Source organism: Oxyura jamaicensis, chromosome 18 (assembly GCF_011077185.1).
Source record: "Oxyura jamaicensis isolate SHBP4307 breed ruddy duck chromosome 18, BPBGC_Ojam_1.0, whole genome shotgun sequence".
NCBI lineage: Eukaryota > Metazoa > Chordata > Aves > Anseriformes > Anatidae > Oxyura > Oxyura jamaicensis.
Window position 1 is genome coordinate 9,380,906 of NC_048910.1, and position 25,181 is coordinate 9,406,086.

At 35.9% G+C, this 25,181-nt stretch overlaps 1 protein-coding gene across 4 annotated transcripts in view; it reads left to right on the forward strand.

Annotated features, from left to right (window-relative positions):
• Positions 1 to 25,181, forward strand: part of HELZ (helicase with zinc finger) — an 87,191-nt gene that overhangs the window by 26,300 nt on the left and 35,710 nt on the right. For 3 of the 4 annotated variants that reach the window (XM_035342326.1, XM_035342328.1, XM_035342329.1), the window contains 11 exons: positions 2,013 to 2,069; positions 2,708 to 2,756; positions 3,206 to 3,281; positions 6,355 to 6,553; positions 7,626 to 7,733; positions 8,048 to 8,345; positions 10,132 to 10,399; positions 14,201 to 14,534; positions 18,214 to 18,344; positions 20,747 to 20,926; positions 21,455 to 21,559. In XM_035342326.1, the coding sequence (XP_035198217.1) occupies positions 2,013 to 2,069; positions 2,708 to 2,756; positions 3,206 to 3,281; positions 6,355 to 6,553; positions 7,626 to 7,733; positions 8,048 to 8,345; positions 10,132 to 10,399; positions 14,201 to 14,534; positions 18,214 to 18,344; positions 20,747 to 20,926; positions 21,455 to 21,559 (1,805 nt within the window). The remainder of the gene's footprint in view (positions 1 to 2,012; positions 2,070 to 2,707; positions 2,757 to 3,205; positions 3,282 to 6,354; positions 6,554 to 7,625; positions 7,734 to 8,047; positions 8,346 to 10,131; positions 10,400 to 14,200; positions 14,535 to 18,213; positions 18,345 to 20,746; positions 20,927 to 21,454; positions 21,560 to 25,181) is intronic. The other variant, XM_035342327.1, reaches the window with a different exon arrangement.

Below are 25,181 nucleotides of genomic sequence, written 5' to 3' on the forward strand. Positions count from 1 at the left end.
CTTGAAACTGGATGTTGGGAAGTAAAAGCAGGGAGAATGAGTTTGCTTTTGAGGTGTATCGATGCATAAGTGTTGCCTTGTAATTACACATTGCTAAGTGATTATATATAGTCAGTATTATTTAAATGTAACTTGTAATTTTTTCTGTATGTTATAGGAGTTGTGTTGCTACTTCATTAGTTACATACAGTCAATTTCCTGACAAGATACTTATGAATTATCTTTTTTTTTCCTGAAAAAAGAATTCATTGAGCCAAAAGATACATGTACACACTGAATGATTGTGCAGTTCAGCAATTAGACATTTACCTAGGAAAGGACCTGAAATGAGCTGAAATTATGTCTTGGTGCTTAACTTAATCAGTGGGGTGATTCTGAGGGAGCGTTCTGTTTGTCTGTCCAGAATACATCCTGAAGTTTCTTCTTTTTCTCCATCCCCTGCCGATAGTTGTTTTTATGTAAATAAAAGATTTTCTTCTGTCTAGCTGGTGCTTTCTAATGGAAAAAAAGTTTCATTGAAAAATTGCTGCCAAGATCAAAGGAAACTTGCCTTCAGAAAATTAGTAAAATAGCCAAAAGCTCCTTATCGTAGGAAAGGTGCGGCGTTGTACAAGCTTGTTTTGAACTATTCTTGTGTAAAGAAAGGTATCTTCATATATATATAATTCTGGAGTTTTTTCCCAAAGCAGAACTTAAGAAGTTTTTACAACCTTTAGGTCATTAGACACTGTTTTCAGTGGGAATATTAAAATCAGAAACTAATTTACTGACTTCTGTCAGTGTGTGAGAGGAGAAATGAAATGAAGTTTTGGAATGAATTTATTGAAGAGCTGGAATCCTTCCAGTTTCCTCCCCAGTGACTTAAGAGAATGATTCTCAGTAACTTTATTTATGCGTTAATACCTTTAAGCTCAGCACGTTCAGTTTTCAACCTTTCTGCTGAAGAAGTGAAAAATCACTTCAAAAAAAACCCCTGTGTGTGTGAATTTTTGAGTGTATAAATTTTCAGAAATTTCTGCTGCTTAGTAGCACCACAGTCAAAATGTGGAGAAATCTAGCACATGCAGTAGGACTTGATTAAAGTCTTGCAAGAGTTTTTGAAATAAAAACACAGATCTAGGTTCCTTTCTTCAAAGTTTTGCCTTATGTGAGTGTGAAATTGTTGCACAGTAGCGATCTATTGCAGCTAAATTGACTTTCGAAAGAACTTAATTCAGATGTGCTTGGGTCTGCAGTTCTTTTTCATTACATGGCTTATCTTTGCTTTTTAGTAAAAGCTCTGAAAACGGCATAGTCTACATCAGAGCAGAAAGTTATGAAACTGTGGAAATCGGTAATCTGTGAAATACATCCTTAAGAAATGAATCCATTGCTGCAACGGCAATGACAGTTCATTTTATCGATTCCTTCAGAGATGAAGTGTTTCAGTAACTGCAGCACATGGCTGATGCATAGTGCTTTTTGTCAGTGGCTTATAAAGTGCTGTGTGAAGGCAGGCAGTATTACTGTCAACGTTTTGCAGATGGGAAACCGAGGCATGGAGATGTGAAGTGACTCGCCTAAGGTCACCCAGCAGGCTGGCCGCTAAGAGCATAGATCCAGAGCATGGAGTCCCTGTCCATTGGGCTATCGTGCCTCCAGGGCCACCTCGCGTGTAGAGTATTGCTCTGGAGGATAGCATTTAATACATATTGTGGATATTAATACTTGTTTTGGGTGGCAGCCAAACTTTGTGTGTTTTTTTCCAAGTTGTTCTACGTATGCTTGTCCTATATGGATATTCGCTGCAAATCTGGTGCTGTGTTTGGCCAGGGTAAAATTTACCTTTTTCACTGTAATGTTTGCTCAGTGTTATGTAGCAGTATGTCATTTAAAACAGTGCACTGTAAGGCAAATTCATATTTCCTTGTTGCCTTTCTCCGTGGTGGTGGAAATGAATTTTCTTGCTGTTGTTTAATGTGTGTGAAAGTTTGATAAATTAATATTCTTTCTTCCTCCCCTTCTCCCCCCAGAACGGGATGGTAACTAAAGATCTGACACGACTGAAAACACTTCTTGCAGAAACAGAGGTAATAATGAGCACTTTATTGGAAAATAATGAGTAGTAGCAGATGCAGCTGAAAAGCTTGTTTTGATGTGTCCTGGGAGATCGGAGCTCACTGTGAACGTACTGGTTCAGATCTGTAGTTTCCGCTGGTGTGTTGGTCTTTACCACCTACCTTTTCAGCAGCCTTTCATCCCAGTTTTGCATGATATATGAGAAAATAGTGAAACGTGCTGATAGGCTGGAGTAGTGAGTAGAAAGAATTCAAAGCATTTAAGTTATATTATTTAGTTATTGTCTTTTTCTCATTGATTTGGGTTTTACTTTTAATGTCAGTTGAAAGATGAAAGACATCTCAGTACTGCTCAGACTTCTGACCTTTTAAATTTTGATTGTAGTCCATGTTCAAATGATCACAGGGTAGAACCCTCTAAAATTTTCTTTTAAAGATGAGTGGACTCAGTGTTCCTGTCAGAATCCTTTTATCAATGGTAGCAATTTAATAGTTAGGAAATATTTTTGTAGTGAGAAGTGATGTCAGACTTCTGAATGTTTTTTTATTGATTGCTCTGAAACACATTTTGAAAAGCAAGGAAGCCAAAGTAGTTCTTATTGATGAAATTGTTTTGTGTTTCTTTACAATTGTTTTTTTAATAATTGTAGGCAGCTGGTAAAGTACCATCAGGATATCATGTAGAAGATTTAGAAGAAGGTATGTAAATCATTTCTAAAGCTACTTCATTTTGTGGTGAGAAGACTTCAAGATTCTGCTGAATGTTTAGCACTGGATAACAGTCAGAAAGGAGAAAACAAGCTTGACTGTTTATCTCAGTGAACTCTGGGGACTGAGGCAGAATTTAAGTCATCATTGGTTGAATTTGAAGGCAAAAGTTTCTATTTATTTTTCTATTTATTGGTCAAAGTGTTGTAACAGAGCTTGCTCTGTTCTGCAAATTGTTTAAAACTTGCCTTCGTACCCTTTAAAACTTTGTTCTAAATGAATTTGTTAGGGAGTAGAAATTACTTTTTTTGGTGGATGTTTTTTTGCTTTTGCATACAATTTGGGTTGATCTTTAAAGACATGGTTCCCTGGACAGTTACTATCAGACTCATTAATACTTGGCCATTAGACAAGTAACCAGACTTTTGACTACCCCGCAGGGTCCCGGGATGGATGGCAGTTCCGCCCTCCACCCAGAGGAGTCACAAGCAGTGAAGAATATACACTATGTAAAAGGTAAATTGAATGCTTTATATCAACACTCTCTCTAAGGCATCATAACACTTCCTCTTTTATGAAGCTGCTAACAGAATGATTAGGAGGTTAGGAACATGAAGGTACTTGTTAGAACAGGAGTTGATTAATTCACAGGTTTTTGGATGGGTCAGTAGATGCAAATGCACCTTGTTTTTTCTGTAAAATGAAATCACTAGCTCTGTAGTCATAAGAGTAGTTTGAGCAACATTTTTCTAGTGACAGGGCAGCATCTGTCTTTTTCCCCTCCCTTTTCTAATTTGTTTAATTTCAGAGATGTGACAAGTTCACTTCTGCAGACTGCATTGTTAGCAGGCTGAAGCACTTTGACAGTAGATAGGGTGCATGCCTTTGGATAAGTGGGCATTGCTGGTAGATGAGGTTTATCTTCAGATTAAAAAAAAAAATGTTTGCAGTTTCCCTCTGGATCTCATTATGTCCATTTTGCCTAAATTCATATACACAGAGGTGAATTGCCGTGCTGAAAGTCCAAGCGCTTGTGCTTATATTGAAGTTTCTTCTCCTTGTCTTTTTCAGTCCACCAGTCAAATTTTCCAGTGTATTTCCAGTATTTATTCCAGTATTTTTCCAGTGTATTTCCAGTATTTATTGATAACACAGTATTACATGAGTAGTTAGAGCTAATAAATATGGTTAAAAACAATTACTGGGCACTTCATTCTGCCACATCTCTAACTTATACATTATTATCAACATGGGTAGCAATCTAACTTGCTTTATAGTTGATACAACTCAATCTGCTGAAATTGGGTGTGATTTTCTAGAGTTGCTAAATCCTGCCAACTGTTGACTTTTAGCAGATCTTATGCATAATTGACATTAAAAAAAATAAATAATAATTCATGATGACTGTCTGAGCAGCATCCATACCATGTTTCCAACCCCTGCTCTGAAATGTTTTTCCACAAAAGCTGTAATTAGCTTTACTGGTTACCTTCTTATGCACACAATGTTTACAGTGAGAAGGATGTGCTTTTACTCAGCAAATCCATATGAACAGTAGCATTCCAACCATGGATTAAATATTTTAGCTTCCTTGTAAGGGGGCAGTTACAAGTACTGAATGTGGATATTTGAAGTTGTGGTTTATTTTTCCCCTGTGTGCCATAAAGCAGTAGGAGTACATCATATTTATTCTGGATAATGAAGTTATGGAATTACAGCTGTACTAAATATGAAACTAAGCATTTAGGGGGAAAAAAGTGTCTATTAACACTGAAAATTTGGAAAACTTGCATAATGATGACAATTTTTTTAAGGTAATATGCTTTTTTACTAAATAATGAAAAGGAAAAACACTTTAAAGTCTGCTGGATAGCTAATAAGAACAGGTCAACAATTTATTTTATGCTTGTGCTCCATTTACGTTGGGGCATGAAGATCATAATTGTACTTCAGCATTTTAATACATCAATGCAATGCTGAATTTGAAAATGTGCAATTCAACGTTGAAACTGACTACCAAGAAAAATATTTTAATTTAAAAGATATTAAGCAACATAGCTTGAGAACACCTCTAGTAACAACATATTTATTTCATGCATCATGCTTATACATCATGCTTATTTTATTTGCCATTTGGGCACTTAAACCTTTAAATAGTTACACCATTCCTTTAAGAAATGTGTATGCTAAATCAAATTAAAATCAGTGATGCGAGTGTGTCCTGGATATCCAGGTACTTTTGCTGCAAGGTTTTCATGTCATAGTCAGGTATTATTTGTTTTTGTCAGATAGCTCAAAGTCACATTCTAATTCACATTATATTTTCAATTACATAATATGTTTACTCCGGAAAGGTTATTCAGTCGCTGATGATGTTCTGCTGTGTTCTTTGATGTGGGGTGCTCACTTCTGTATTCATGTAGTCCTGGTGCATCCTTTTGCTTTTGCAGTAACTCATCAGAGTAGGAAGAGGTTCTTAATATAAGTATATACATTGGTATCTATGTGAAATTCAAGTATAGTTACGTTTACAGACTTCCCATCAATTTAATATCTTGACAGAGATCAGCATTCCTGACTTTATTTATGATAAGCGTGATGCTTACATTTAATACACAAACCAAACGAACCAAAATCCTGCTGGCCTGGTCTGTATCTCCAATACTTTCTGAGTTCCTTTACATAAAACACAGCAAAAACACAGGAAAAAACAAACAAACAAATAAAAAAACACCATTTTGTTCATTGTTTCACAATCTGTTTTTTAAGGGCTTCACTTTTGAAGAATGATGAAAGTGCAGATATTACATTGTGTTTTTAAAATTTCATTCAACATTTAATTGTAAAAAGTAGTTCATAAGTTATATGGGCATTTAAGTAATAATTGGCCGACATTTGCAATAAATTCTGAGAACTAGAATGCTTAAATTGTACATAGACATTAGGAATATCGTTAATTTCAATGCAACAGCATGTGTTATTACATGAAAAATGGACTTCTTTAACAAATCCATAAGCTCTGTAAGGAGTAGATCCTTTTAGACTGATGCACTCTTCACCAAGAGGATGAAACCTTTTCCTTGAGAGATTATTTCTGTGTAGGTGTATTTAATAGAAAAGACCACGTGATGTCACTGTTGCTCTGGGAAAAACTGCTGAATGAGCACTTAACAGCTAATAGCATTAACTATTGGAGGCAATTATGCTATATCTTCCCTTATTACAGCATTTTATTCATGTTAATACAATTTCAGGGATGGTCCATGATCTCATCATGTTAATTGCTGTACAAACACTTGATTCTTCTTCTTTGAAGCTGGAAATTTCGTGAGAAGACTTGTGTCCCCATATGTTTCAAAGAAATTTGATATACTTTACTTAGCAGTAAGAGAGGCTGCTGCCTCTCTTACAAAAAGCTGTGTACATTTATATATTTCCAAATTAGTTCCCATGGACTAGAACTGCCTTTAGTTCAGAGAAAGACTTCAAGAATGTCCTTCTGGCTTTAAAAGTAAAATTTTGATAAATTTCGTTTTTTAATTGGAGACCAAAACATTCAAGGCATAATCGTTTTTCCTATTTTATGTAGATTTTTAGAGCAAGGGATCTGCAGGTACGGTGCACAGTGTACTTCAGCACATTCCCAGGAAGAGCTAACAGAATGGCAAAAACGATATGCTTCCCGCTTGATCAGATTAAAACAGCAGAAGGAAAACAAACAGTGTTCGGGCAGTTATATGGAAACCTTGATTGAGAAATGGATGAATTCGTTATCTCCTGAGAAAGTGGTAAGAAAATACACTACTTCCCTATGTGCTCATATTTAAAACTAACAGATGAGCCTGTTTTTGGCCCTTACTATCAGAGCTGGTCGAATTACTCATTACTGAGAAACTGTCAAACCAATTTGCTCCCCTTTCCGTCCTGCCCTGTGTCTTCTTGCAAAGATACCAGAGACTTGGTCTGATTTCTGCAAATGTACTCATTCTTTTCAGGAATTCAAGGAAGAGTTTGTGAATTACAGCTTGTGGGTTAATGACAGTGTTCATTTTGCATATGTACTGTTCTCAGTGTTGGATGAGTCAGCCAAGTCTCATGGTATTGTTTCATGACTGGATAGCAAAACTTTTTAAACTGGAGAACAATAAAGGTTGAAGCTTTCATGACTTACTGGACAATACTGTTTGTGCATAGCTCCTTTTTCTTTGCCTGTAGCTGCAGGCACTTCTATGAAGAACAGCCAATCCCCAATGTTCAAAACAGTTTGAATCCTGAAGAGTGAGGGGTATGGATATGATCAAACTCAGCAGCTGTTGGGAATTCCAAAGAATGTTTTTGTGACATTCGACCAGCTCTACTTACCACTGACCCTAAGGAGTTTTCGGTCCATCTATTGTTGATTAAAGTCTGGGAAGAGTGGACTTTCTGCAAAATGGATTAATGAGTAGAAAGCCTCATTCTAGTTTCCTGGTGTCTCTAGAATTCTCATTGTCATTGAGATCTGGGGCCTTCTGGAAATACTGTCTTTGGGCCTCGTATCAGATCCTTCTTTCTGAAGGAAATCATGTTCTACTTTAAACACCTACAACTAAGTTGTTTTTTTTGAAAGTTAAGTCCTGTGGTTAATTGTCCATAAATGGTTGTACTCCTTCATTACATGGTATGATCTAGTGGATTTGTCTTGCTTATCTTTGAAGTAGCACATATTTTATTTAATTCCTACACAGGACTTGCATCAATCCTATACAATCTGGGAGGCCATTCTTTTCACTTTTTGATCAAAAATATCTTTTCCTAAATGCTTTTATTTTGGTATTGTCTGTAAAAGTTTAATATTATCTTCTTTTTCTTTTAATCTAGCTTAGTGAAAGTATAGAAGGAGTGAGAGTAGAACATAATCCTGAGCTATCAGTAACTGTTACCACCAAAAAGTCTCATCAGACGTGGACATTTGCTCTCACTTGTAAGGTAGGATAACTTATCTTTTGACATTGGGTCAATAATAAAAACCAGAACGTGGTCCATAGCCTTTTGTGATTAATATTTCAATTGCATAACACTTCTTTTTAAAATAAATCAATTTCCTAGCACCATTCCTTCTCCCGCAGCCCTGTGATTGTGTATCGAGTGCCCTGATTTCTGGAAAGCAGGCAGTACTTGTACCTGCTTTAGCAAGTTGAGAATTCTTATAAGCTCTTATTGTCTGATTGCAAATGAACATATTCCCGAAATAATTTTGGTTTTCCAACACACTTCATTTCAACCCTTCCATTTTTTTATAGCCTGCAAGAATGCTGTATCGAGTGGCATTGCTTTATGATGCCCATCGTCCACATTTCAGTATCGTTGCAATATCTGCTGGAGACAGCACTACCCAGGTATCGCAAGAAGTTCCAGAAAACTGTCAGGAATGGATAGGAGGAAAGATGGTCCAGAATGGAATAGATCATTATATATACAAAGTCAGTATAGCCTTTAACACAGAAATCTTTGGAACTTTTCGCCAAACTGTTGTGTTTGATTTTGGATTAGAACCAGTCCTCATGCAACGAGTAATGATTGATGCTGCTTCAACTGAAGGTAATGTATGAAAAAAAAAATTTGAATAATGGAAACTTCTAATGCAATCTTTTTTTTTTCATGTTTCTGGGCAGACCAGCATCTGTATTAACAGCTGTTGAACATCTATTACTGTATGCTTTGTTCATCCTCACAGTTAGGAATATTAAGTAGTGGACAGAAGCTTCAGAATGTGTAAATTGGCTTGGGCTCAGGGGAGTTAGCTGCCTTACGACTGTTGCACCATGTATCAGGATTAATCTTGTCAAAATGCCAGGAATTTCTAGTTCAGTATGTGTCTGAAGGGCAGCACAGGAAGTTAAAGTATGTTTATGTTTTTATATGCATTCTTGGACTGATGAAAATGTTAAGCATGTAGAAGGTCAGTAGAAAGATGAAACATTTCTGTGACAATTCATTGTTAATTAAAGAAGACTATCTGAGAGGTGTCTTTTTTTTTTCTTGTAATGTCTGACTGGAGTTGTCAAAGGCAAGAGGCAAAGTTCAGGCTTGTAAATCAACTTGCTGTAACACCAATTTTGAAAATGCAAAGAAAGTGTAACTTCTTTGTGTATTCAGGTTAAAAAAAAATACATGTTACTTTGTAAGTATTTTATTGTTTATGAAATTGAGCTGTGCCTCTCACTTATGAAGTAACTTCTTTGTCAGCTCCTGAAATAACTCTTACCAGAAAAATGTCAACGAATTGAAAGATGGTGAAGAAGTATAGAAAAGAAGGAAGCAATTTGACTTATGGCAAAATATTAAGAGAGCTAAATATAAGTCACTATGTCACTTGGCAACAAGCAAGAAAGTGGGATAGAGTATGGTAATTTTCTATGAAGATTTCAGGAAGAAAAACAGCAAAGGAACAGAATTCTAGCGCTAGGATGTAAGCAGGGAGAAGGAAAAAGTGAAAGGAGGAAAAAGAAAGATAAAACAACAGATTTTTATTCCTGGCATTTATTTATATGTAAGAGGTTAATGTTTCCAACACGAATTAAAAGAAACTGAATAGCAAATGCCAAACTCATGAACTGACGTGACATGGTATAACGTTGGTGTCACAGTGTTTTTGTTGTGTTAGTGGATATATTTTGGGTGGCTGTAGACAATGTTTGTTTGGTCTTCTGTTTCTTGCTTAACCTAGAAGGTCCCTGTAATGTGCGTGTACTGAAAAATTAATTTCCTAACTTTAACTTTCTAACTTAATATCATGTTAGGTGACATCTCCAAAGTTGTGCCTAGCAAACTAATTTTACATATATAATACAACTATCTTCAGAAAGCACATATGGTGCTATAGATCTTTTATTTTTAAAGGCTTTCAAAATGCTGCAAATGCAAAGATTTCTTCCTGCCTGTTTCATTGATTTGCTTTTGTTACCTTCTAAATTTCATATTACATTTTGTAAAGTTCTTCATTACCTTATATTTTTGAAAAGAGATGATGCAGGTAGGCTTTACAAGCACATTGTGATGGCAAATCCTTCAAAGTTGCTTGCAACTTTCTATTAAATAAAAGTGCTTTCCTTGTTTATCTGTATGCTTTCTATTTGCTGGCTATAGAATATCTTATTTTCTGGTTATTTTCTTTATTTTATTTGAGAGCCTGCTTGTTCTCTGTGTACACCTGAAAAGTAGGGGTGGTAAGTTTAGCAATGAATTTACTAAAACCGTTGTAGGCAAAGGACACTTACACTTGGTTCATTCTCTCCAATGGGATTATTTTTAGTAGTGTGTGTTTGTTTTTAAAGCAGAGAGAGCTTGAACTGACTTCCTTTCCCTGTTACGTCTCTATATCCAGATCTTGAATACTTGATGCATGCACGGCAACAGCTACTAACCACAGCTAAGCGTTGGGATTCTACTTCTAAGACTATTGTAGAATTTGAGCCTAATGAAACTACTGAATTGGAGAAGAGCCTTCTTACCAGATACCAAATCCCTCTCTCTGCTGACCAGCTATTTACACAATCTGTCCTGGACAAATCATTGACCAAGACCAACTATCAGTCACGGTTGCATGACCTCCTTTATATTGAGGAAATAGCACAGTATAAGGAAGTTAGCAAGTAAGTAATACGTTTACAAAATAATATCTTAGATACTTGTTACTGTCCTATTAAAATGATGATGATAATGATGATTTTTTTGATTAAACTTACATGCTAAATTAAAATATTCAAGTTTTCTTGTTTCTTAGAGATAAAGCTGAATATAAGTGTAAAAATAGAAACTTTAGATGAAGGAGAATAGCAGTGAATGAATATAATTTAATGATGCTCACTTAAAATAAGTTGTACGTATCAGTCTGCTTACAGTTAGTCACTCAGCAGCTGTTGTACAATGTTTTGCTAGTACCTGTACAATAATTTTTGCTTGTAGGTTTTTTGGCTCTCTATGAAAATGAAACACATCAATTTTTTTATTCCTTGGTAAAATCATTTATAGCAAAGTAATATATAAAATCTTTGTGTACAAGTCATTCAGGGAGGTTTCTTTTTTCCTTTTTAAAATTATTTTTAGAAGAAAAAGGTTGAATTGTGCTTGGTTCAAACTCTGGTCTCATGGTGAGGTGGCAGCTAACATTTCATTCTCTAAACAGGCTGAAAGCTAGCTTCTGAATAAAAGTTCCTAGTAAAAGGCATATGGTATACATTTCTTGTTTGTGTAATACAGCCATCAGCAGTTGTATTTCTAATGTTCTCAAGGCAGAAAAATGGTTCAATTTCTCTTTCTGTATCTTAAATGAAGCGCACTATATTTGAACTCTTCTTTGTATCTTTCATCTCTGCTGTGTTCTCCTTTTGAGCTGGAATCTAACATAGAGAGGAATAATGCTTGAAGATTCCTCAGCATGCAGAAATGTTCTCCGTCATACATATTTATAATCACTTTTCTAAGGCTTTTTAAAACAAAAGTGGCTTTAAAGTAAACATTATGAAATATGATACAAAAGTAGGCAGTATTTTTACTGAGTGAATTTTCACATTAAGTGTTACACTTCTGTTCCTCATAGGAAAGCACACAGCAGCATGCCTGTAGAAATGAAAGAATAAGGAGTGCATTCCATGTAGTGCTTCCCTTTTGGTGCATTGATAAGTTTTTGCTGCTCTTTTTCAGTCTGGTAGATTAGTAAAAGTAAGTTTTAATAATGTTCTTGAAATCTTCTGTTTTGATACTGCTGATGACAGAAAAATTCTTTTGATCTTGTAGCTGACCCACTTTATTGCAGCAAGGCTCGAACTAACACACTTTTCTGCTCCTCTGTGGCTGAGATCACACACATGCTATTCTCTAGTGAGGTGCCAGGGTTACAAGCCTAGAAGAGGTCCCAGAAATACAAATGCAAGTGGGTTGTAATACCTCTGAAGTGGTGTCATGAGTCAAAATGTTGATGAGCTGCTACTCTCTGATGGGTTTGTGTATGCATCTCATAAAAACAGCGGAGTTGTCAACACGATCTCTTCTGGCAGGACTGGAATAACATGAGTGTCTGCAGTTCACACTGGAGTGGATTGTTGTGTTTTAACAATGCTGCTGATGACTTCTTGGTTTCTGGGATAACATTGTCTCAGACTTTGGGTCATCACCTGTATGAACATTAGTGAGTGTGTGATAATATATAGCAATATAGAGCTCCTTCCATGCTTTCTGCTACCAGACTTGCAGAACAGATTTATCTTAAAGGCTGTGCAGTCTTATAATACTGGCTTCAATGGAAAATAAATTTGTTTTTATCATTACTATGTCTTATAGTATATCAATGCATAGGTAAATGTCATACCTCACACCTTGTCTGAATTCTGCAGATATAAATGTAAAATGAAATATGTTCAATTTACTGTTACGAAAATGTTATATGGGGCTTTGTTCAGAATGGCTTTACTTGCCATTTAGGAATTCGTCTGCATTGCCACTGGATGGATTCATGATATATCAAATATTTCTTTAATTTTGCAGTGCTTGGAGGAAACATAAATTTCTCCCAATAAAAATAAAATCTCCTCAGTATAAAGGCTATTGGTTTTGTATAAACCTCACTGAAAACTTTTTTTTTTAAAAATGAACCTTCAAAGCAAAAGTGAGGAATGAATGGAAGAAGCAACTTTTGACTTTAAAATAAAATCCTTAGACAATTTTGTAGTTTAACAGCTTGCCAGAAGGTGTCAGCTTACTCACTGGAAAGTGTTTGGTAATCTGTAAACTTTTTATCTCATTTAGCACAATAGAATCAGTTTAGTCATTTATAAAGACAATAATTTGTCTCAGCATGGCAGTACTACTGTTTTCCAGCAGGTTTCTACAAATCAGAATTTGAGAATGAGCTGGTACATTTTTAGCAGCCTGGGGACTCAGTTTTAGGAAGTTTTTATGAGTTCTTACAAAATAAATTCAAAACAGCACGTGATTGTATCTTAGTAACAATGCAGAGCTCTTGTTCATTCTGTGAAATCTAATCTATACAGTATGGCAACAATTATCTGAATGTGATTTGAACTGTTTTAGGTGTTGCTGATTTGCTGATGGGTGCTTCAGAATATTCTAGCACATTAATACACAGAAGTTTTGTGTTTGTTTTTAGCACATGTAGAAATTGGAAGGATTACACTTAATTCTCACATATTCTCATAAGCGCATGCTTTTGAGTGATTGCTTTAACTGTAGCTCATGGAGCAACCTTTGCAGTTACTGATGAACAGAAGGAATTCATGTTCAGTAGGATGACATCTGTTGCTTTTTTGAGGTGGAGGAATGTGAAATGTGCATCTGACTTAATTGCCCGTATTATGTAAAGAAGCAACTATTTCCACAAGGGGGCAAACTTGCAGTTTTTTGTTCTGAAAGACATGATTTGGCAAATATGGCAAAAATATATTCAATGTTTAAATTCCAAGAGAGATGAAATGTTTGGTTTCATTGTTATGAGCTTATGGTCCCTGATAGTACAGATCTTAAACTATAACCATGAGTTCATTAGTTTAAAATACGAGTTTTAAGAAGATGAACAGATCAAATAAAACAGGGTGAGTATTATAAGAAAATTATTTTTTGTGAAAACCTTTGGTTTTTACTTATTTCTGTAATTTGTCAGGAAAAAGTTGCTGATGAAAGAATGTTATCAGGAGTGACAGATTTATTTTTTGTTATTTTTAAAATCAGGTTGAAAAAATGCTTTTAAAAACAAGCCAGACACTCTAGGAGGAGATTGCTATGTATTGGTGAGAGGTCAATAAAATGTGCTACTGTGTCACTTTCACGTGTTATGTTTGTGACTTTTTGCAAATTGTAACTACTAGGAATGAATTTTTTAAATTCTCTGGTTATAGGAGGAATTTGCTGTTAATAATAGGAGGAATTTGCTGTTAATAGGAATTCTTTGGATAGATGGTTTATGTGGCTGATCTGCAATGCCATTCCTTCATTTTAAATAAAAATATCTCACTTTTATGCCCACATTGTGATTTTAAGGAAGCATTTTAATCAGTCCATCTGAATTATAATACCATTTCCCTTTGTCAAGATGTAGATTACCTTCTTTAGTGTGCAGCCTGGAAGAGATACATGGAATAAATAGGAATATTATTCTGTTCTTATTCTGCTGTCTCTCCTTGAATACCTAATATCAGGAAATATAATGTTACAAACTATTTAAATAGAAAGTTTTACTGCTTTGGGACATGCACAGCGTTTTTTTTTTGTTTTTTTTTTTTTTAAAGCTTTATTGAAGTTGATTCTTTTAACTTTGGCTATCCTTGTTTGTTCAACAGTTATATGCTCGGAGTCTAAGGTGGTGAATCTTTGGTCTCAATGCATGAAGTCTCCGGATCTGAGAGCGTTTTTCTGCACTAACTAGATGCTTTCTTACCTAGGTTCAACATAAAAGTGCAATTGCAGATTGTGGCAAGCTTCATGCTCACTGGGGTTTCTGGAGGTGCAAAATATGCTCAAAATGGACAACTTTTTGGACGCTTTAAGCTCACTGAAACGCTTTCAGAAGACACTTTGGCTGGACGGCTGGTGATGACCAAAGTCAATGCTGTTTATTTATTGCCTGTCACTAAAGAGAAATCAGCACAGACCCAAGGAACCAAAGAGAAGGTTTATGAAGCAGCTATTGAAGAGAAAACAAAAGATTATATCTTCTTGAGGGTATCCAGGGAATGCTGTGAAGAACTTAATCTTCGGGCAGATTGTGAAATGCAGGTAAGGCTGAGTGGAAGCTGTTTTGGCATGTTTGAGTTGTCTTTTTCAGCTCCACCCAAAGTAATTCCTAGAAGATATGGAAAGGAATTTTCTTTTGCCTCATCATACAGAGAAAGTAGAGCACAGATGAAAATTTCATTTGTGAAATGTGAATTTTATTTATAAGTATATGCATATATATTGTCACCAGAGTCCTCAGGAACCTTTTCTTAATGAAGTCAAAGGAAGAAGTTTTCTATTGCTATGATTTTTTTTTTTCTCCAATAAAAATCTCTGCTGCTCTTGATGTAGCCAACTAGAACTCTCCCTGTGGTAGCTTGGGTCTTGGGCTCCTGATTTTGTATCTTGTCGTTATTGTGGATTCCACTACACCTGTTCCTAGACCTGCGGAGATTAATTTTTAGTAAGATCTGTTGAGGCTATGAATGGGCCTTGTGCTGCATTCAGAGACCATATCAGAACAAAAGGAATATTGTCCTTCAGTGGAAAAGTTTTGAATTTCAAGTATTTCCTTGATGAAGATGATGAGGGTTGTGTAAGAGGAAGATGAACAAATACTTTAATGATACATATTCTTTGTTTCACAGTGGTGATACTTGCTTCCATGGCTATCTCTCCCTTAACACTTAAATACGTGTCTTGGAGGTATTTGGTCACCAAACGAAGAGTTCTAACACTTTTGCTGGAGAAAATTGTGTTGGCAGTAAGATCAAGAGTTTGTGTACTTTATAGAAATGGGTGGGGATAGAATGTGCTTTTAAATGACATAGTGTAGTTAGTGCACGAAGTGTAAGTGGAAGTGCACGTAAGGGAAGACAAATCTTAAGTTAAATACTTATACTTCTCCCACCCGTTCTCTGTGTGTCTGCTATAGAACTTGTGATCAGCTTTGTTACTAAATGGAAATGACCTCAAATTAAGGTCACTGGAATTGCTAGAATTGAATGTATTTTCACCAAATAATTCTCTCCTTCCATTCATTTTGTTTTGGAGAAACATGCAAGAATAATAATGTCTTAATTTAATGTGGCTAATTGGCCTGGGAAGACTTACGTTCTTTGGGGCTCTTGGTTTTGTGTTTGTTTTCTTAAAACAATAATTAAACCTACTAATTGATTCTATCAAAAACTCCACTGGAATGCAAAATGAGCTGGGGCTTGAGTAACTGGCTTGTTTTCCTTGTAAAACGTAGCCTGAGGCAGCAAATCTATTCTCCATTAAAAACTGGGTCCTAAGTTTGTTTGTGAAATCATGCAGTACTTCATACATACATCAATCAGTGAACTAGTGGTCAAATCCTTAAACAGTTACCTATATTTTATTAAATCACAATTGTAAATAAAGTTTTTCCGATAAAGTACTGCCTAAGGATGTGAAAAGGGATCCTCAGGTTAGAACGGAGCATATTACAATTTGGATGTGTAGGGTTTGTGTTGAAGATGGAAATCTTGCCATTGTCTCCAGCAGTTTTAGTAATCCCTATGAGATTCTTAAAAGCAATTTGGTCAACGTTTACTTTTGTATGTTTTGGGTAAATTAGTGGTCTTACTTTCCTTTCCTCTTCTAACAATTCATCTTGGAAACTTCCTGCTAATTGACTTGCCTCTTGTCCTGTCTTACCTGTAATAAACACGTAATTCTGGCTCTGATCAAGTGCGCTGTTCCTAAAGGTGGGATGGAATAAACTGGTACTTTAAAGCCCCTTGGCTGCTGCTCTTTTTGGTGACCAAACTAACATGAGACTGTTTTATTTTTGGAGTGGATACACTGTTCTGTGTCGTCTTCTGTGAAACTGGCAGTGGATTAACTTCCTTTCCCACTGTTTTCTTATTCTGGAATGTTTATTAAAGCAGGTTACATGCCTCTCCTACACAGATGGCCTCATTCAGTACTCTGCAACAGCAAATATAACTACGTGATTCAATCCAAACTGCATTAAAAACAAAACAAATCACAAGCTGTTGAAGAAAGTGGAGAATGTTGGTAGATAACACGAGGCATTTAATGCCAGCCACCTTGCTCGGACTCCCAGAAAAGGCCATTAAAATGATGCTCAGATGAGCATTATGGTTTGTCTGCGTTTAAATTACTGCTCCATCACAGGGTGGTCTTTTGTTAGCCTTGGGTCTGTCTGAGCACAGGCGTTTTTCCTCTTGCTTGGAAGCTTTTCCTAACATCTGCAGGATGCCGTCAGGCAGACGGATTGGCCCTGGGTAGGCACGGACAGGACACAGCATGGAAGGAAGCTCGAGGTCACCCTCAGGCACGAGCTATCGCTGTCGTTCTTGGCAGGTGCTAAACCATGCTGCTTTTAAAGGCTTGGGTCTTTCCTGAGGCACTGGTAGGCACAGGCTGTGTGCTGGAATAGAGAGGGAAAAACTTCCTGAGCATTCGTGTATGCTATTTAAAGACAAAGCTTTCCTAGCAGTTACAGTAGTTTTAGTGGGCTCCATGCTTAGTTGTACGGATCCATTGCTGCCCTTTTCTTTAGTTATGGTTATACGTGTTGCTGTAAAACGTGATAGTCAAAATGAATATTTAACGTCTTTATACCTGTGAGAGATGGGAAGTTAACGGCTACAATCTGTACTGATGCAAGCAGATGTTTATTTACAGCACAGCTAGCATTGGTTTTACGTGCTGCATAATGGTATGAACAGTATGGTTAAAGATACTAGAAAAAGGAAATGCTAAGAGCTGTGTTTTGCAAAGCTTTTAGAAAGAGATGAGCTTAGAGTAATGAAGATTACTCGTGCACAAGAGGGCTTTTACAGGTCTGATCCCCGTGTCTGGAAGTGACTTTTCAAGCAGGTAATGGGGCATCGGGTCCAGCCAGTACTTATACGGAGCGTGGAAAGTACTGGAAGGCTAAATGGCTCTGCCAAGGGAGGAGCTCGTGAGAAAAGATAATGTGGCTTGGAATGAGGCATGTTGTGTTGGTGCAGAGAAGTTCTTGCCCGTATATGAAGAAAACTTATTTTAGTTGGCTAGGACTTTGAATTAAAGCCTTCAGAGAAGCTGTTAGAAAAGACCGTTTACAAATATATTCTGGGTTTGTTGAGCTTTGTGACTGAGTAATTTAGGGGACAAACAAAAGAACGTATTGATAAACAATTACATTTTAGAAATTACCTTTTTGAGAGTTCTAACCACTCAGCATAAGTGACAAATTGTATTATACCAGAACATTTGACTGGGCTTAAATGATGTTTGGGTTTTATCTCTGCTGGTCACACACCTAATTTATATCATCTGTTCATCTGTAAGTTTCTGGTCCATTGCTGTTTTCAGGTTGTTCTTACAAGAAGGGATGGAAGATTATATATTTAAAAACAATGTTTTAGGAAAATAATATTTTCAAGGAGTATTTTTTATATTCCAAAATAATTCCAAGAATATTTTCCTTTTTTTCTTTTCCTCTCAGAAACTGCAGTGAAATCTAATCTTAAAATCAAACAACAAAATGATGTTACAGAAGATGCTGTATTTTTCTTTGTTTCAAAGCAAAACAGGGCGAGTTAATTTTATTGGAAATCTTTTGATTGATATTTGTTGTTTTATCTTCCTGCAACTTACTGATTCTCAGAAGAAAAATTTATGATATGCATCCAAGTCTAAAGAGTGTTATCTAAATAAATCATTCTTGTTCATCTATTAATTCATTCATTTTGTACTGTAGGTTGAACTTCAGTTTCAGTTAAATCGCTTACCACTCTGTGAAATGCATTATGCCTTGGACAGGATTAAGGACAACAGTATTTTGTTTCCAGATGTCAGCATGACTCCCACCATACCCTGGAGTCCCAACAGGTACAAGAATACAAACACTTTAATATCAAAGATCGTATGGTAATGCAGTATTGAATTTCTCATAACAGATGGCTGAAATCTGCCCTAGAACAGGAAATATGTCTTTCTCTTCATTAATGGTGAGGATGGTTCAGAGAAGGGAGTGAAACTGTTCTAAATAAAACAAGAAAACTGATCCTCTGAGGACTAGAATCTGTTGATTGTTTTTTCCTGGAGGTTGAAATGTGATTTTAATAGGCATTGCAGTTGTATTGTAGCTGTAGAAAACAAAACTCCTATGATTATTTACTGTTCTTTTCTTCATTGAAAATATGCACTTACAGAAATGTAACTACCAGTTACAAGGGTTGTGCTGTGCAGGATCTTAAGCATGCAGATTTTCATTTGCATGAGCAACCATTAGTACTCTTTGAGTTTGATGCAATGACCCAATTTTGTACAGACTACTGAAGGGGATGGCAAAAAAAAATGGGGAGGGGGGAAGGGTATGGGAATAAGGCTTAGAAGAACCAACATTGCACTTGCAAGCAGTCCTGAGATTCTTTGTACATATGTTTTATAGTTTCCTTTATGAAATATAAACCCGTACGTTATATAAATACTTTTGAGAAAACAGAATGATGCAGTAATGCAGTGAAAATAGTTTGTCTCGAAGAGGAGATGTAGGGAAGAGAAACGTGAGGCTTACTGGCTCAGGGAGTATGGTCAATATTCCTGGTGCATGAGGAGGGATAAAAAAGGCATGAAGTTTCTGTACTTAGATGGACACCAGGGAAATGAGAGGTATGTGGAATTGATAGCCTGTACAGCACGCGGGTAGTTGTGTTGTGTCTTGAAGGTGAGAATTAAACGTGTGATTGCAGTGCAGAATGGAAGATAGCTCAAGAATGAAAAGGAAGGTGATCTGGCCAGAAATCTGAGACAGCTAGGCAACGTAAGACAAAAATGACTGGAAAAAGTTTAGTTCCTCTTTGGAAGTGTAGGAGGAACAGAGATGATGAAAGGGTGGGTGCAGTGTTCTGGGTGAGGATGATTGCTGCACGTATCAAAGCTTTGACAGTAAAGGCAGAAAGAAGGGTTTTGCACAGAGTTATACTACAGAGCTAATGGAGGACAATGACAATCTGTTCACTGACTTAATTGAGTTTTGGGTGAATCTTGCAAGGAAATAGTATTTAGGAATAATTTGAAGGTAAGCAGTGATTTCAGTAAAAAGGAGGTAAGTCAAGTAAGCTAGAACTTTCTTTTTTATGCCAGGAAATTTGTATTTACAGAAAATTCTATGGTAGTTATAACTGATATAATTTATTTGTATAATGGCTTTATATTTTTATATACAGAAATTACATATGTAATAGTTGTAGTTGCATTTAAGTCAGTGTAATGAACATGTTTTTCTTCATGTGGTGGCTTGGTTTGCCCTTCCTTGGGATTCAGTAGTTCTGTCTGACTCAGAACTCTCTTTCCCTATGTTTTTCTTACATTTTTGGTTTACATCCCTATTACTTTTCAGTTTTTCTTAGATCCTCCTGCAAGCTTGTTGTTCATAGCTGTCTTAGAGTTGACTGAAGTCCTAAGTGTTCTCTTTATTTTACTCCCCATTGGTAATAGAAGCTTTCCTGATCTGCAAGAATCATAGTGCTTGTACTGAAGCAGATCGCATTACTGAAGTATGGCCATATGTGCAGCAGTGACAGGTGTTTTTTACTGTGCATGTCTACTTTTAAATCTGTCACTGGGAATATTAAAAACGGTGTCTACAAATCTTTAACCTCTTACACTCATTGGAATTTTCTGAAATCATCCTTCTGTTAAGGCTGGTATCACTAGCGGGTTGCAGCAAAAATCCTTTTTTTAGACTGCTTTCCCATTAGAGGTATGTCTTAATGATCAAAAAAAAAGTTTGCAATTAATTGGTAGCCACTATTTTTGTTTGTTTTTTAATTCCATCCTAGTTCATATTTACCAAGTTCTGAGTTTGTATAAATGTTGACTTTTAAAAAGTTGACTGTGTAAATGCTGATGGGAATAAATGTAACTAATGTTACATTTTCTGTAGTAATAGTAGGAAAAACTTTGTTATCAAGTGATTGTGCAGCATGTACTTTCATCTAAAATGTGTACTCTGCAGGGTAATTTTTGTTAGGTGAGATAGTGTAAATTGACATAGTTGGATTTCTCTTGAAAAAAACTGATATATTGCAAGTAGTATCAAGGTTTTGTGATACAAGCACTTGATTATTTTGCTAGATTTGTTCTAATATGATTCAGAATTACAGAATCAATACATTAGCATAGAGACTCTTCCTTGAAAGCCTTTGTGATCTTAACTCATTTCATTTCTCATTGACTGTGAGTATTCATAGCTTCTGATTTTAACCTCTTGTCTCCTTTTTGAACAGACAATGGGATGAGCAGTTGGACCCTCGACTAAATGCTAAGCAGAAAGAGGCTGTTCTGGCTATCACTACTCCACTTTCAATACAACTGCCTCCTGTTCTTATCATCGGTCCCTATGGGACAGGAAAAACGTTCACTCTGGCTCAGGCAGTCAAGCACATACTCCAGCAACAGGATACTAGGTGAGATGGGGCACTAACATAGAGCAATTCTTGATTAGCAAAGAAAATGCCATTTTTTACTTAAATACAAGTGAAAGGGAGAAGTATAGAATTTCCACCCAGCTTAAAAACAAACAAAACCCCAGCCATCCGTCATTGTTTTGGATGATAATGTAATTTTGTAGTCTTAGCCTGTGTTTTCCATTCAGAACAAAACTAGTTAAGTGATTTTATCTAGAATGACTATGCTTCACTTGACATGGAAATTTGTACAGTATGCTAGACAATAAAAGCTGTTTCTTATTTTAAATCAAGTCTAGATTAATAATTGTGAAATAATTACTGAAAAACTATTTGAACTTTAAATCTTTTCCTAACTGAAGGATTTGTGTTAAAGGGCTGAATCATGCAAACTAGAGCAGGTCAGTGACTAGTTTCATTAAGAGAAATGTGCAGGAAGATGGCCACTGTTTCCTTTTTTTTGTATTCTACTGCTTTGAATTGTTTTCTGTTTCTTCATTGCTTTTTTATTTGCACCATTTATTCCAGCAGGATTCTCATTTGCACCCATTCTAATAGTGCTGCTGATCTCTACATAAAGGATTATTTACATCCATATGTAGAAGCAGGCAATCCCCAGGCAAGACCTCTCAGGTATTTTTTTAAGGCTTATTATGTATCTATAAAATACTATTCTTAAGAAAAGGTGTCTATAAAAAAAGGTTAAAGAACTTTTAAAACATAAAGGCATATTGGCATTACCAGCAGTGCTTTTAAAAACATAGACTAAAAGGAATGTGAAACATTATCAACATCATTTTGGGTCATTTGTTAAATAAAAATAAAGACATCCTTTTTTAAGCTTTTATTATTCTATTGATAAATGTGTCTTTCCTAACGAGCAAACTTTTGATATGCTCTTCTAAAAGCTATTATGATAAAAATAAAAGGAAGTTTAAATGTATTTTAAATTCTACAAGATTTTTACTCATGCGTACTATTTGGAAGCTTGAGCTTCCCACCTGGCTTTTTGAAGAAAAAAAATCTGTTGACATAGGACCTGTGTATTTAGAGAATTATGTGGAAGTAGTTTGGCCACTTCTGATCAGTGAGTTTGAAGTAATTGTGCGATTAAATGTGCTTGCTCTGGTTATTTTTGGGGGGCTGGTTAAGAAAGGAAATGAAGAAGAATTGGAAATGTAAAACACAGAAAGGGTAAAACATGCATAGAAATATTTAGGGAGTATTTATTTATGGGCAGAAGCCCACTCTTGGCAATATTTGCACAGATATCATTGTATATAAGACTGCTAACTTGGTATATATTTTTTAAAATTACGAGCATCATTTTCTCAATGTCAGTGCATGACTATTATATTACTAAGAAAATGACTGTTTACTTGCTAGCAACTGAAAGCCCTTCTGGACTTAAATTTTATGTAATGTCAGTGAAACCACTGAAGTTATGTGAAAGAGTTAGATTTATGACAGGTGTAAATCCTCTTAAGTTTGCTGGCTTTAGTTGCCCTGTGACAGACACTGAGGATCTGGCCAAAAAGAGAAGGCAGCTAACTTCTAAAAAGTTACCTTTAATTTGGTGTATTTTAACCCAAATTGTCTTAAGGCACTTTGTAAAGCACTTTGTGATGAAAAGCATTATGGTGTCTTAATTTTGTAGTGGGAAAAAACCGTGCGTAATTTACACTTTCAGGAATATTGAACTGTGATTTAACAGAACAAGATGTGAAAGTTAAATACGGTTTTATTGTGGTTGCCAAGCTTTTGCTACCTTCTTTCATGTGCTGTATTCAACTATGTAGTCTGGTCTCAGATGTGCTTACGAAAAACATATGTAAAAGAAAAGCATTTTTTTGCCCCATTAAGGTTAAACATATGCATATACTCACACATTTGCCAAGAGTATTTCAGTGCATAATGCAAAAGCCACTCTAAGTTTTAAATATAACTGTCACATTATTTGTTATGAATCCTCCAGAAAGAGCTGCTATAGATTGTATGACGTTGTTCAAGTAGTCATGATAACTTTATGGAAAGTTCTCATTCTTGAAAATGGGGGTGTCTCTGGAGCTGTATATATGTTTATATTTCCTCTGGTGTGTATGTCAATTACTTTAAGAATATTACGGATACTTGGGAAGCATACGTTGTTTGAAAGCATAGTGCATGTCAGCCTGATCTGGCAGGAGATAAAGGGCCAATTTGTCTGAATTCAAAGCTAGAGCTACGTGAGATTCCTTGCAGAAAATCACTCGTGGGTCTGTTACCTTTCTTATTGACTGTTGTCAAGATCTATTTTCAAATTAAAATCATTACTGTTAGTTTAAACAGCGTGCCCTAAGCCTTGTGCTGTTTTTTTAAGGGAAACATAAAATGGAGCAGGAGCAGTAAAGTATCAAGGCAGGATGTGCTACTTGCAGTGTTTGTGTTTCCAAAGGGCTGAACAGTTTGCTTTAGGTTTTTTATTTACTCTACAAGGGATGACCTGGCTAAATAGTATCTTTGCTAAAAATGTTGCCACCGGTTAGTGCGGGAGCACCGTATTTAAGTTGTTCTTAAGGAAGGAAAACTTAAATATTTAATATTGACTGAGTACTGGGAGCTACGTAAATATTTCTATAAATTTCTGTGGGTCAGATGCACGCTAATTAAATCACCCTGTCAATGAGGTGACATAAACATTTGAAGCTTGGAGTTCGGGCAGTTTGTTTAAATATCATGTTATAGATTTGTACTTCTTTTTCCTCACAAAATAATTATATCTGCCATTCAGAAAACATAAAGGCAAAATGAATACTGAGAATTTATGTTGAGTTTAGGCTCTACACCCAAATAATGTACCAATGAAGCCTGGAGACCAAATTCTTATGGTCCAAATACCCATAAACAAATTTGTACCTTGGGGAAAAAAGATGACACTGGTTATGATTAGATAATGCAGCTGTTTAAGGGACACTCTCCAAAACCCGTCTTTTACTTAAGACACTTGACATTGAAACATTTTTTTATACTTACGTAGTTTAACGCAGAAGTGTTTCTGAAAGGGAAAGGGAAAAAAAAAAAAGCACTAACCTACAGTTAGGAGGAAAGAGCCTGCAATTAAGTGCTTCTGTTCAGTGCTACGACTCTTGATTTTAAGTGTGCTGAAGCAGGCACCTTAGAGGGTGAGTCAGAGCAGTAGAGGTAGTAATTGGCTTCTAATTCGCACACCCTTTTACTCTGTGGATGTGCTTGTCTCTCTCCATCAACTGTTAGTCTTCGGGAGGTAGGCTCCTAAGGTAGGCACCGTAGTCAGATACTTCTCATTACTCCTAAAAACTCCAGTGAAGACCTAGGAAGCAGAGAGCAGCAGTTTCTCTATGTGTTTCTGGGCACAAAGTGATTGAGGTATCTACTGTTTACTACTATTTATTATCTAAACTGTTTATTGCTATTGTTTTACTGAGATATTTCAAATTTAGTTGTATACTGTGTTGTATACTGTACTGTTGAAAGGAAGGAGGTTGATACTGTTTTTATCTATATTTTATTGTCTTTTATTCTTAACCATGTTATTGCTGATTATCACCTTGGCAATATCAGAATAAAAGCCAGTTCTATTTAAGATATCTCAGTTGAAGCCTCTCCAGTTCACTAGCAGTTTTTTTTAAAATATCTTGGTCATAATGTACTTGTGTCAGTATTACATGTAGCCTGGGACCAAGTAGTTTAATATGTGGCTGCTAGCTTCAGTAGATTTTAGGGGATCATCACCTTTTTCCCAAATTGTCCATAGTAAAGTTTTCATACTGAAAACAGAATTAATTCATCTTATCAAATGCTGTATTTGTAAAAAAAACAAAAAACAAAAAAACAACAAAAAAAACACCTCTTTAAGCAATTACTTTTTTTCCTTGAAACTCTAGATTTCATCCTATCCTATCCTCAAAGGATTGATTTTTTTTTTTTTTTTTAAAAAAAAGTTATTTTTTCAGGTTGTAAGACAGGTTCTTCACTTGTGTTCTGCATCCCAAGGAATGTACTTGTACATCACAATGAACCTCTCTATGGAGGGGAATCAAAAGAAATGAAAAAAGAAATCAGGTGCTTTTAAATTTTCTTTAGGGTTCTTGGGACTACTTGATTTTTTTTTTTTAACTTTCACTAGAGGCGTGAAATGAGACAGCTGGATCTCTCTCCTATAAGCCTCTGTTTTTCTTTTGCTTGAGGGTTTTCAGGTGAGAAAGAATCGTACAAATTCGGAGGAGCTGGGGTTGGA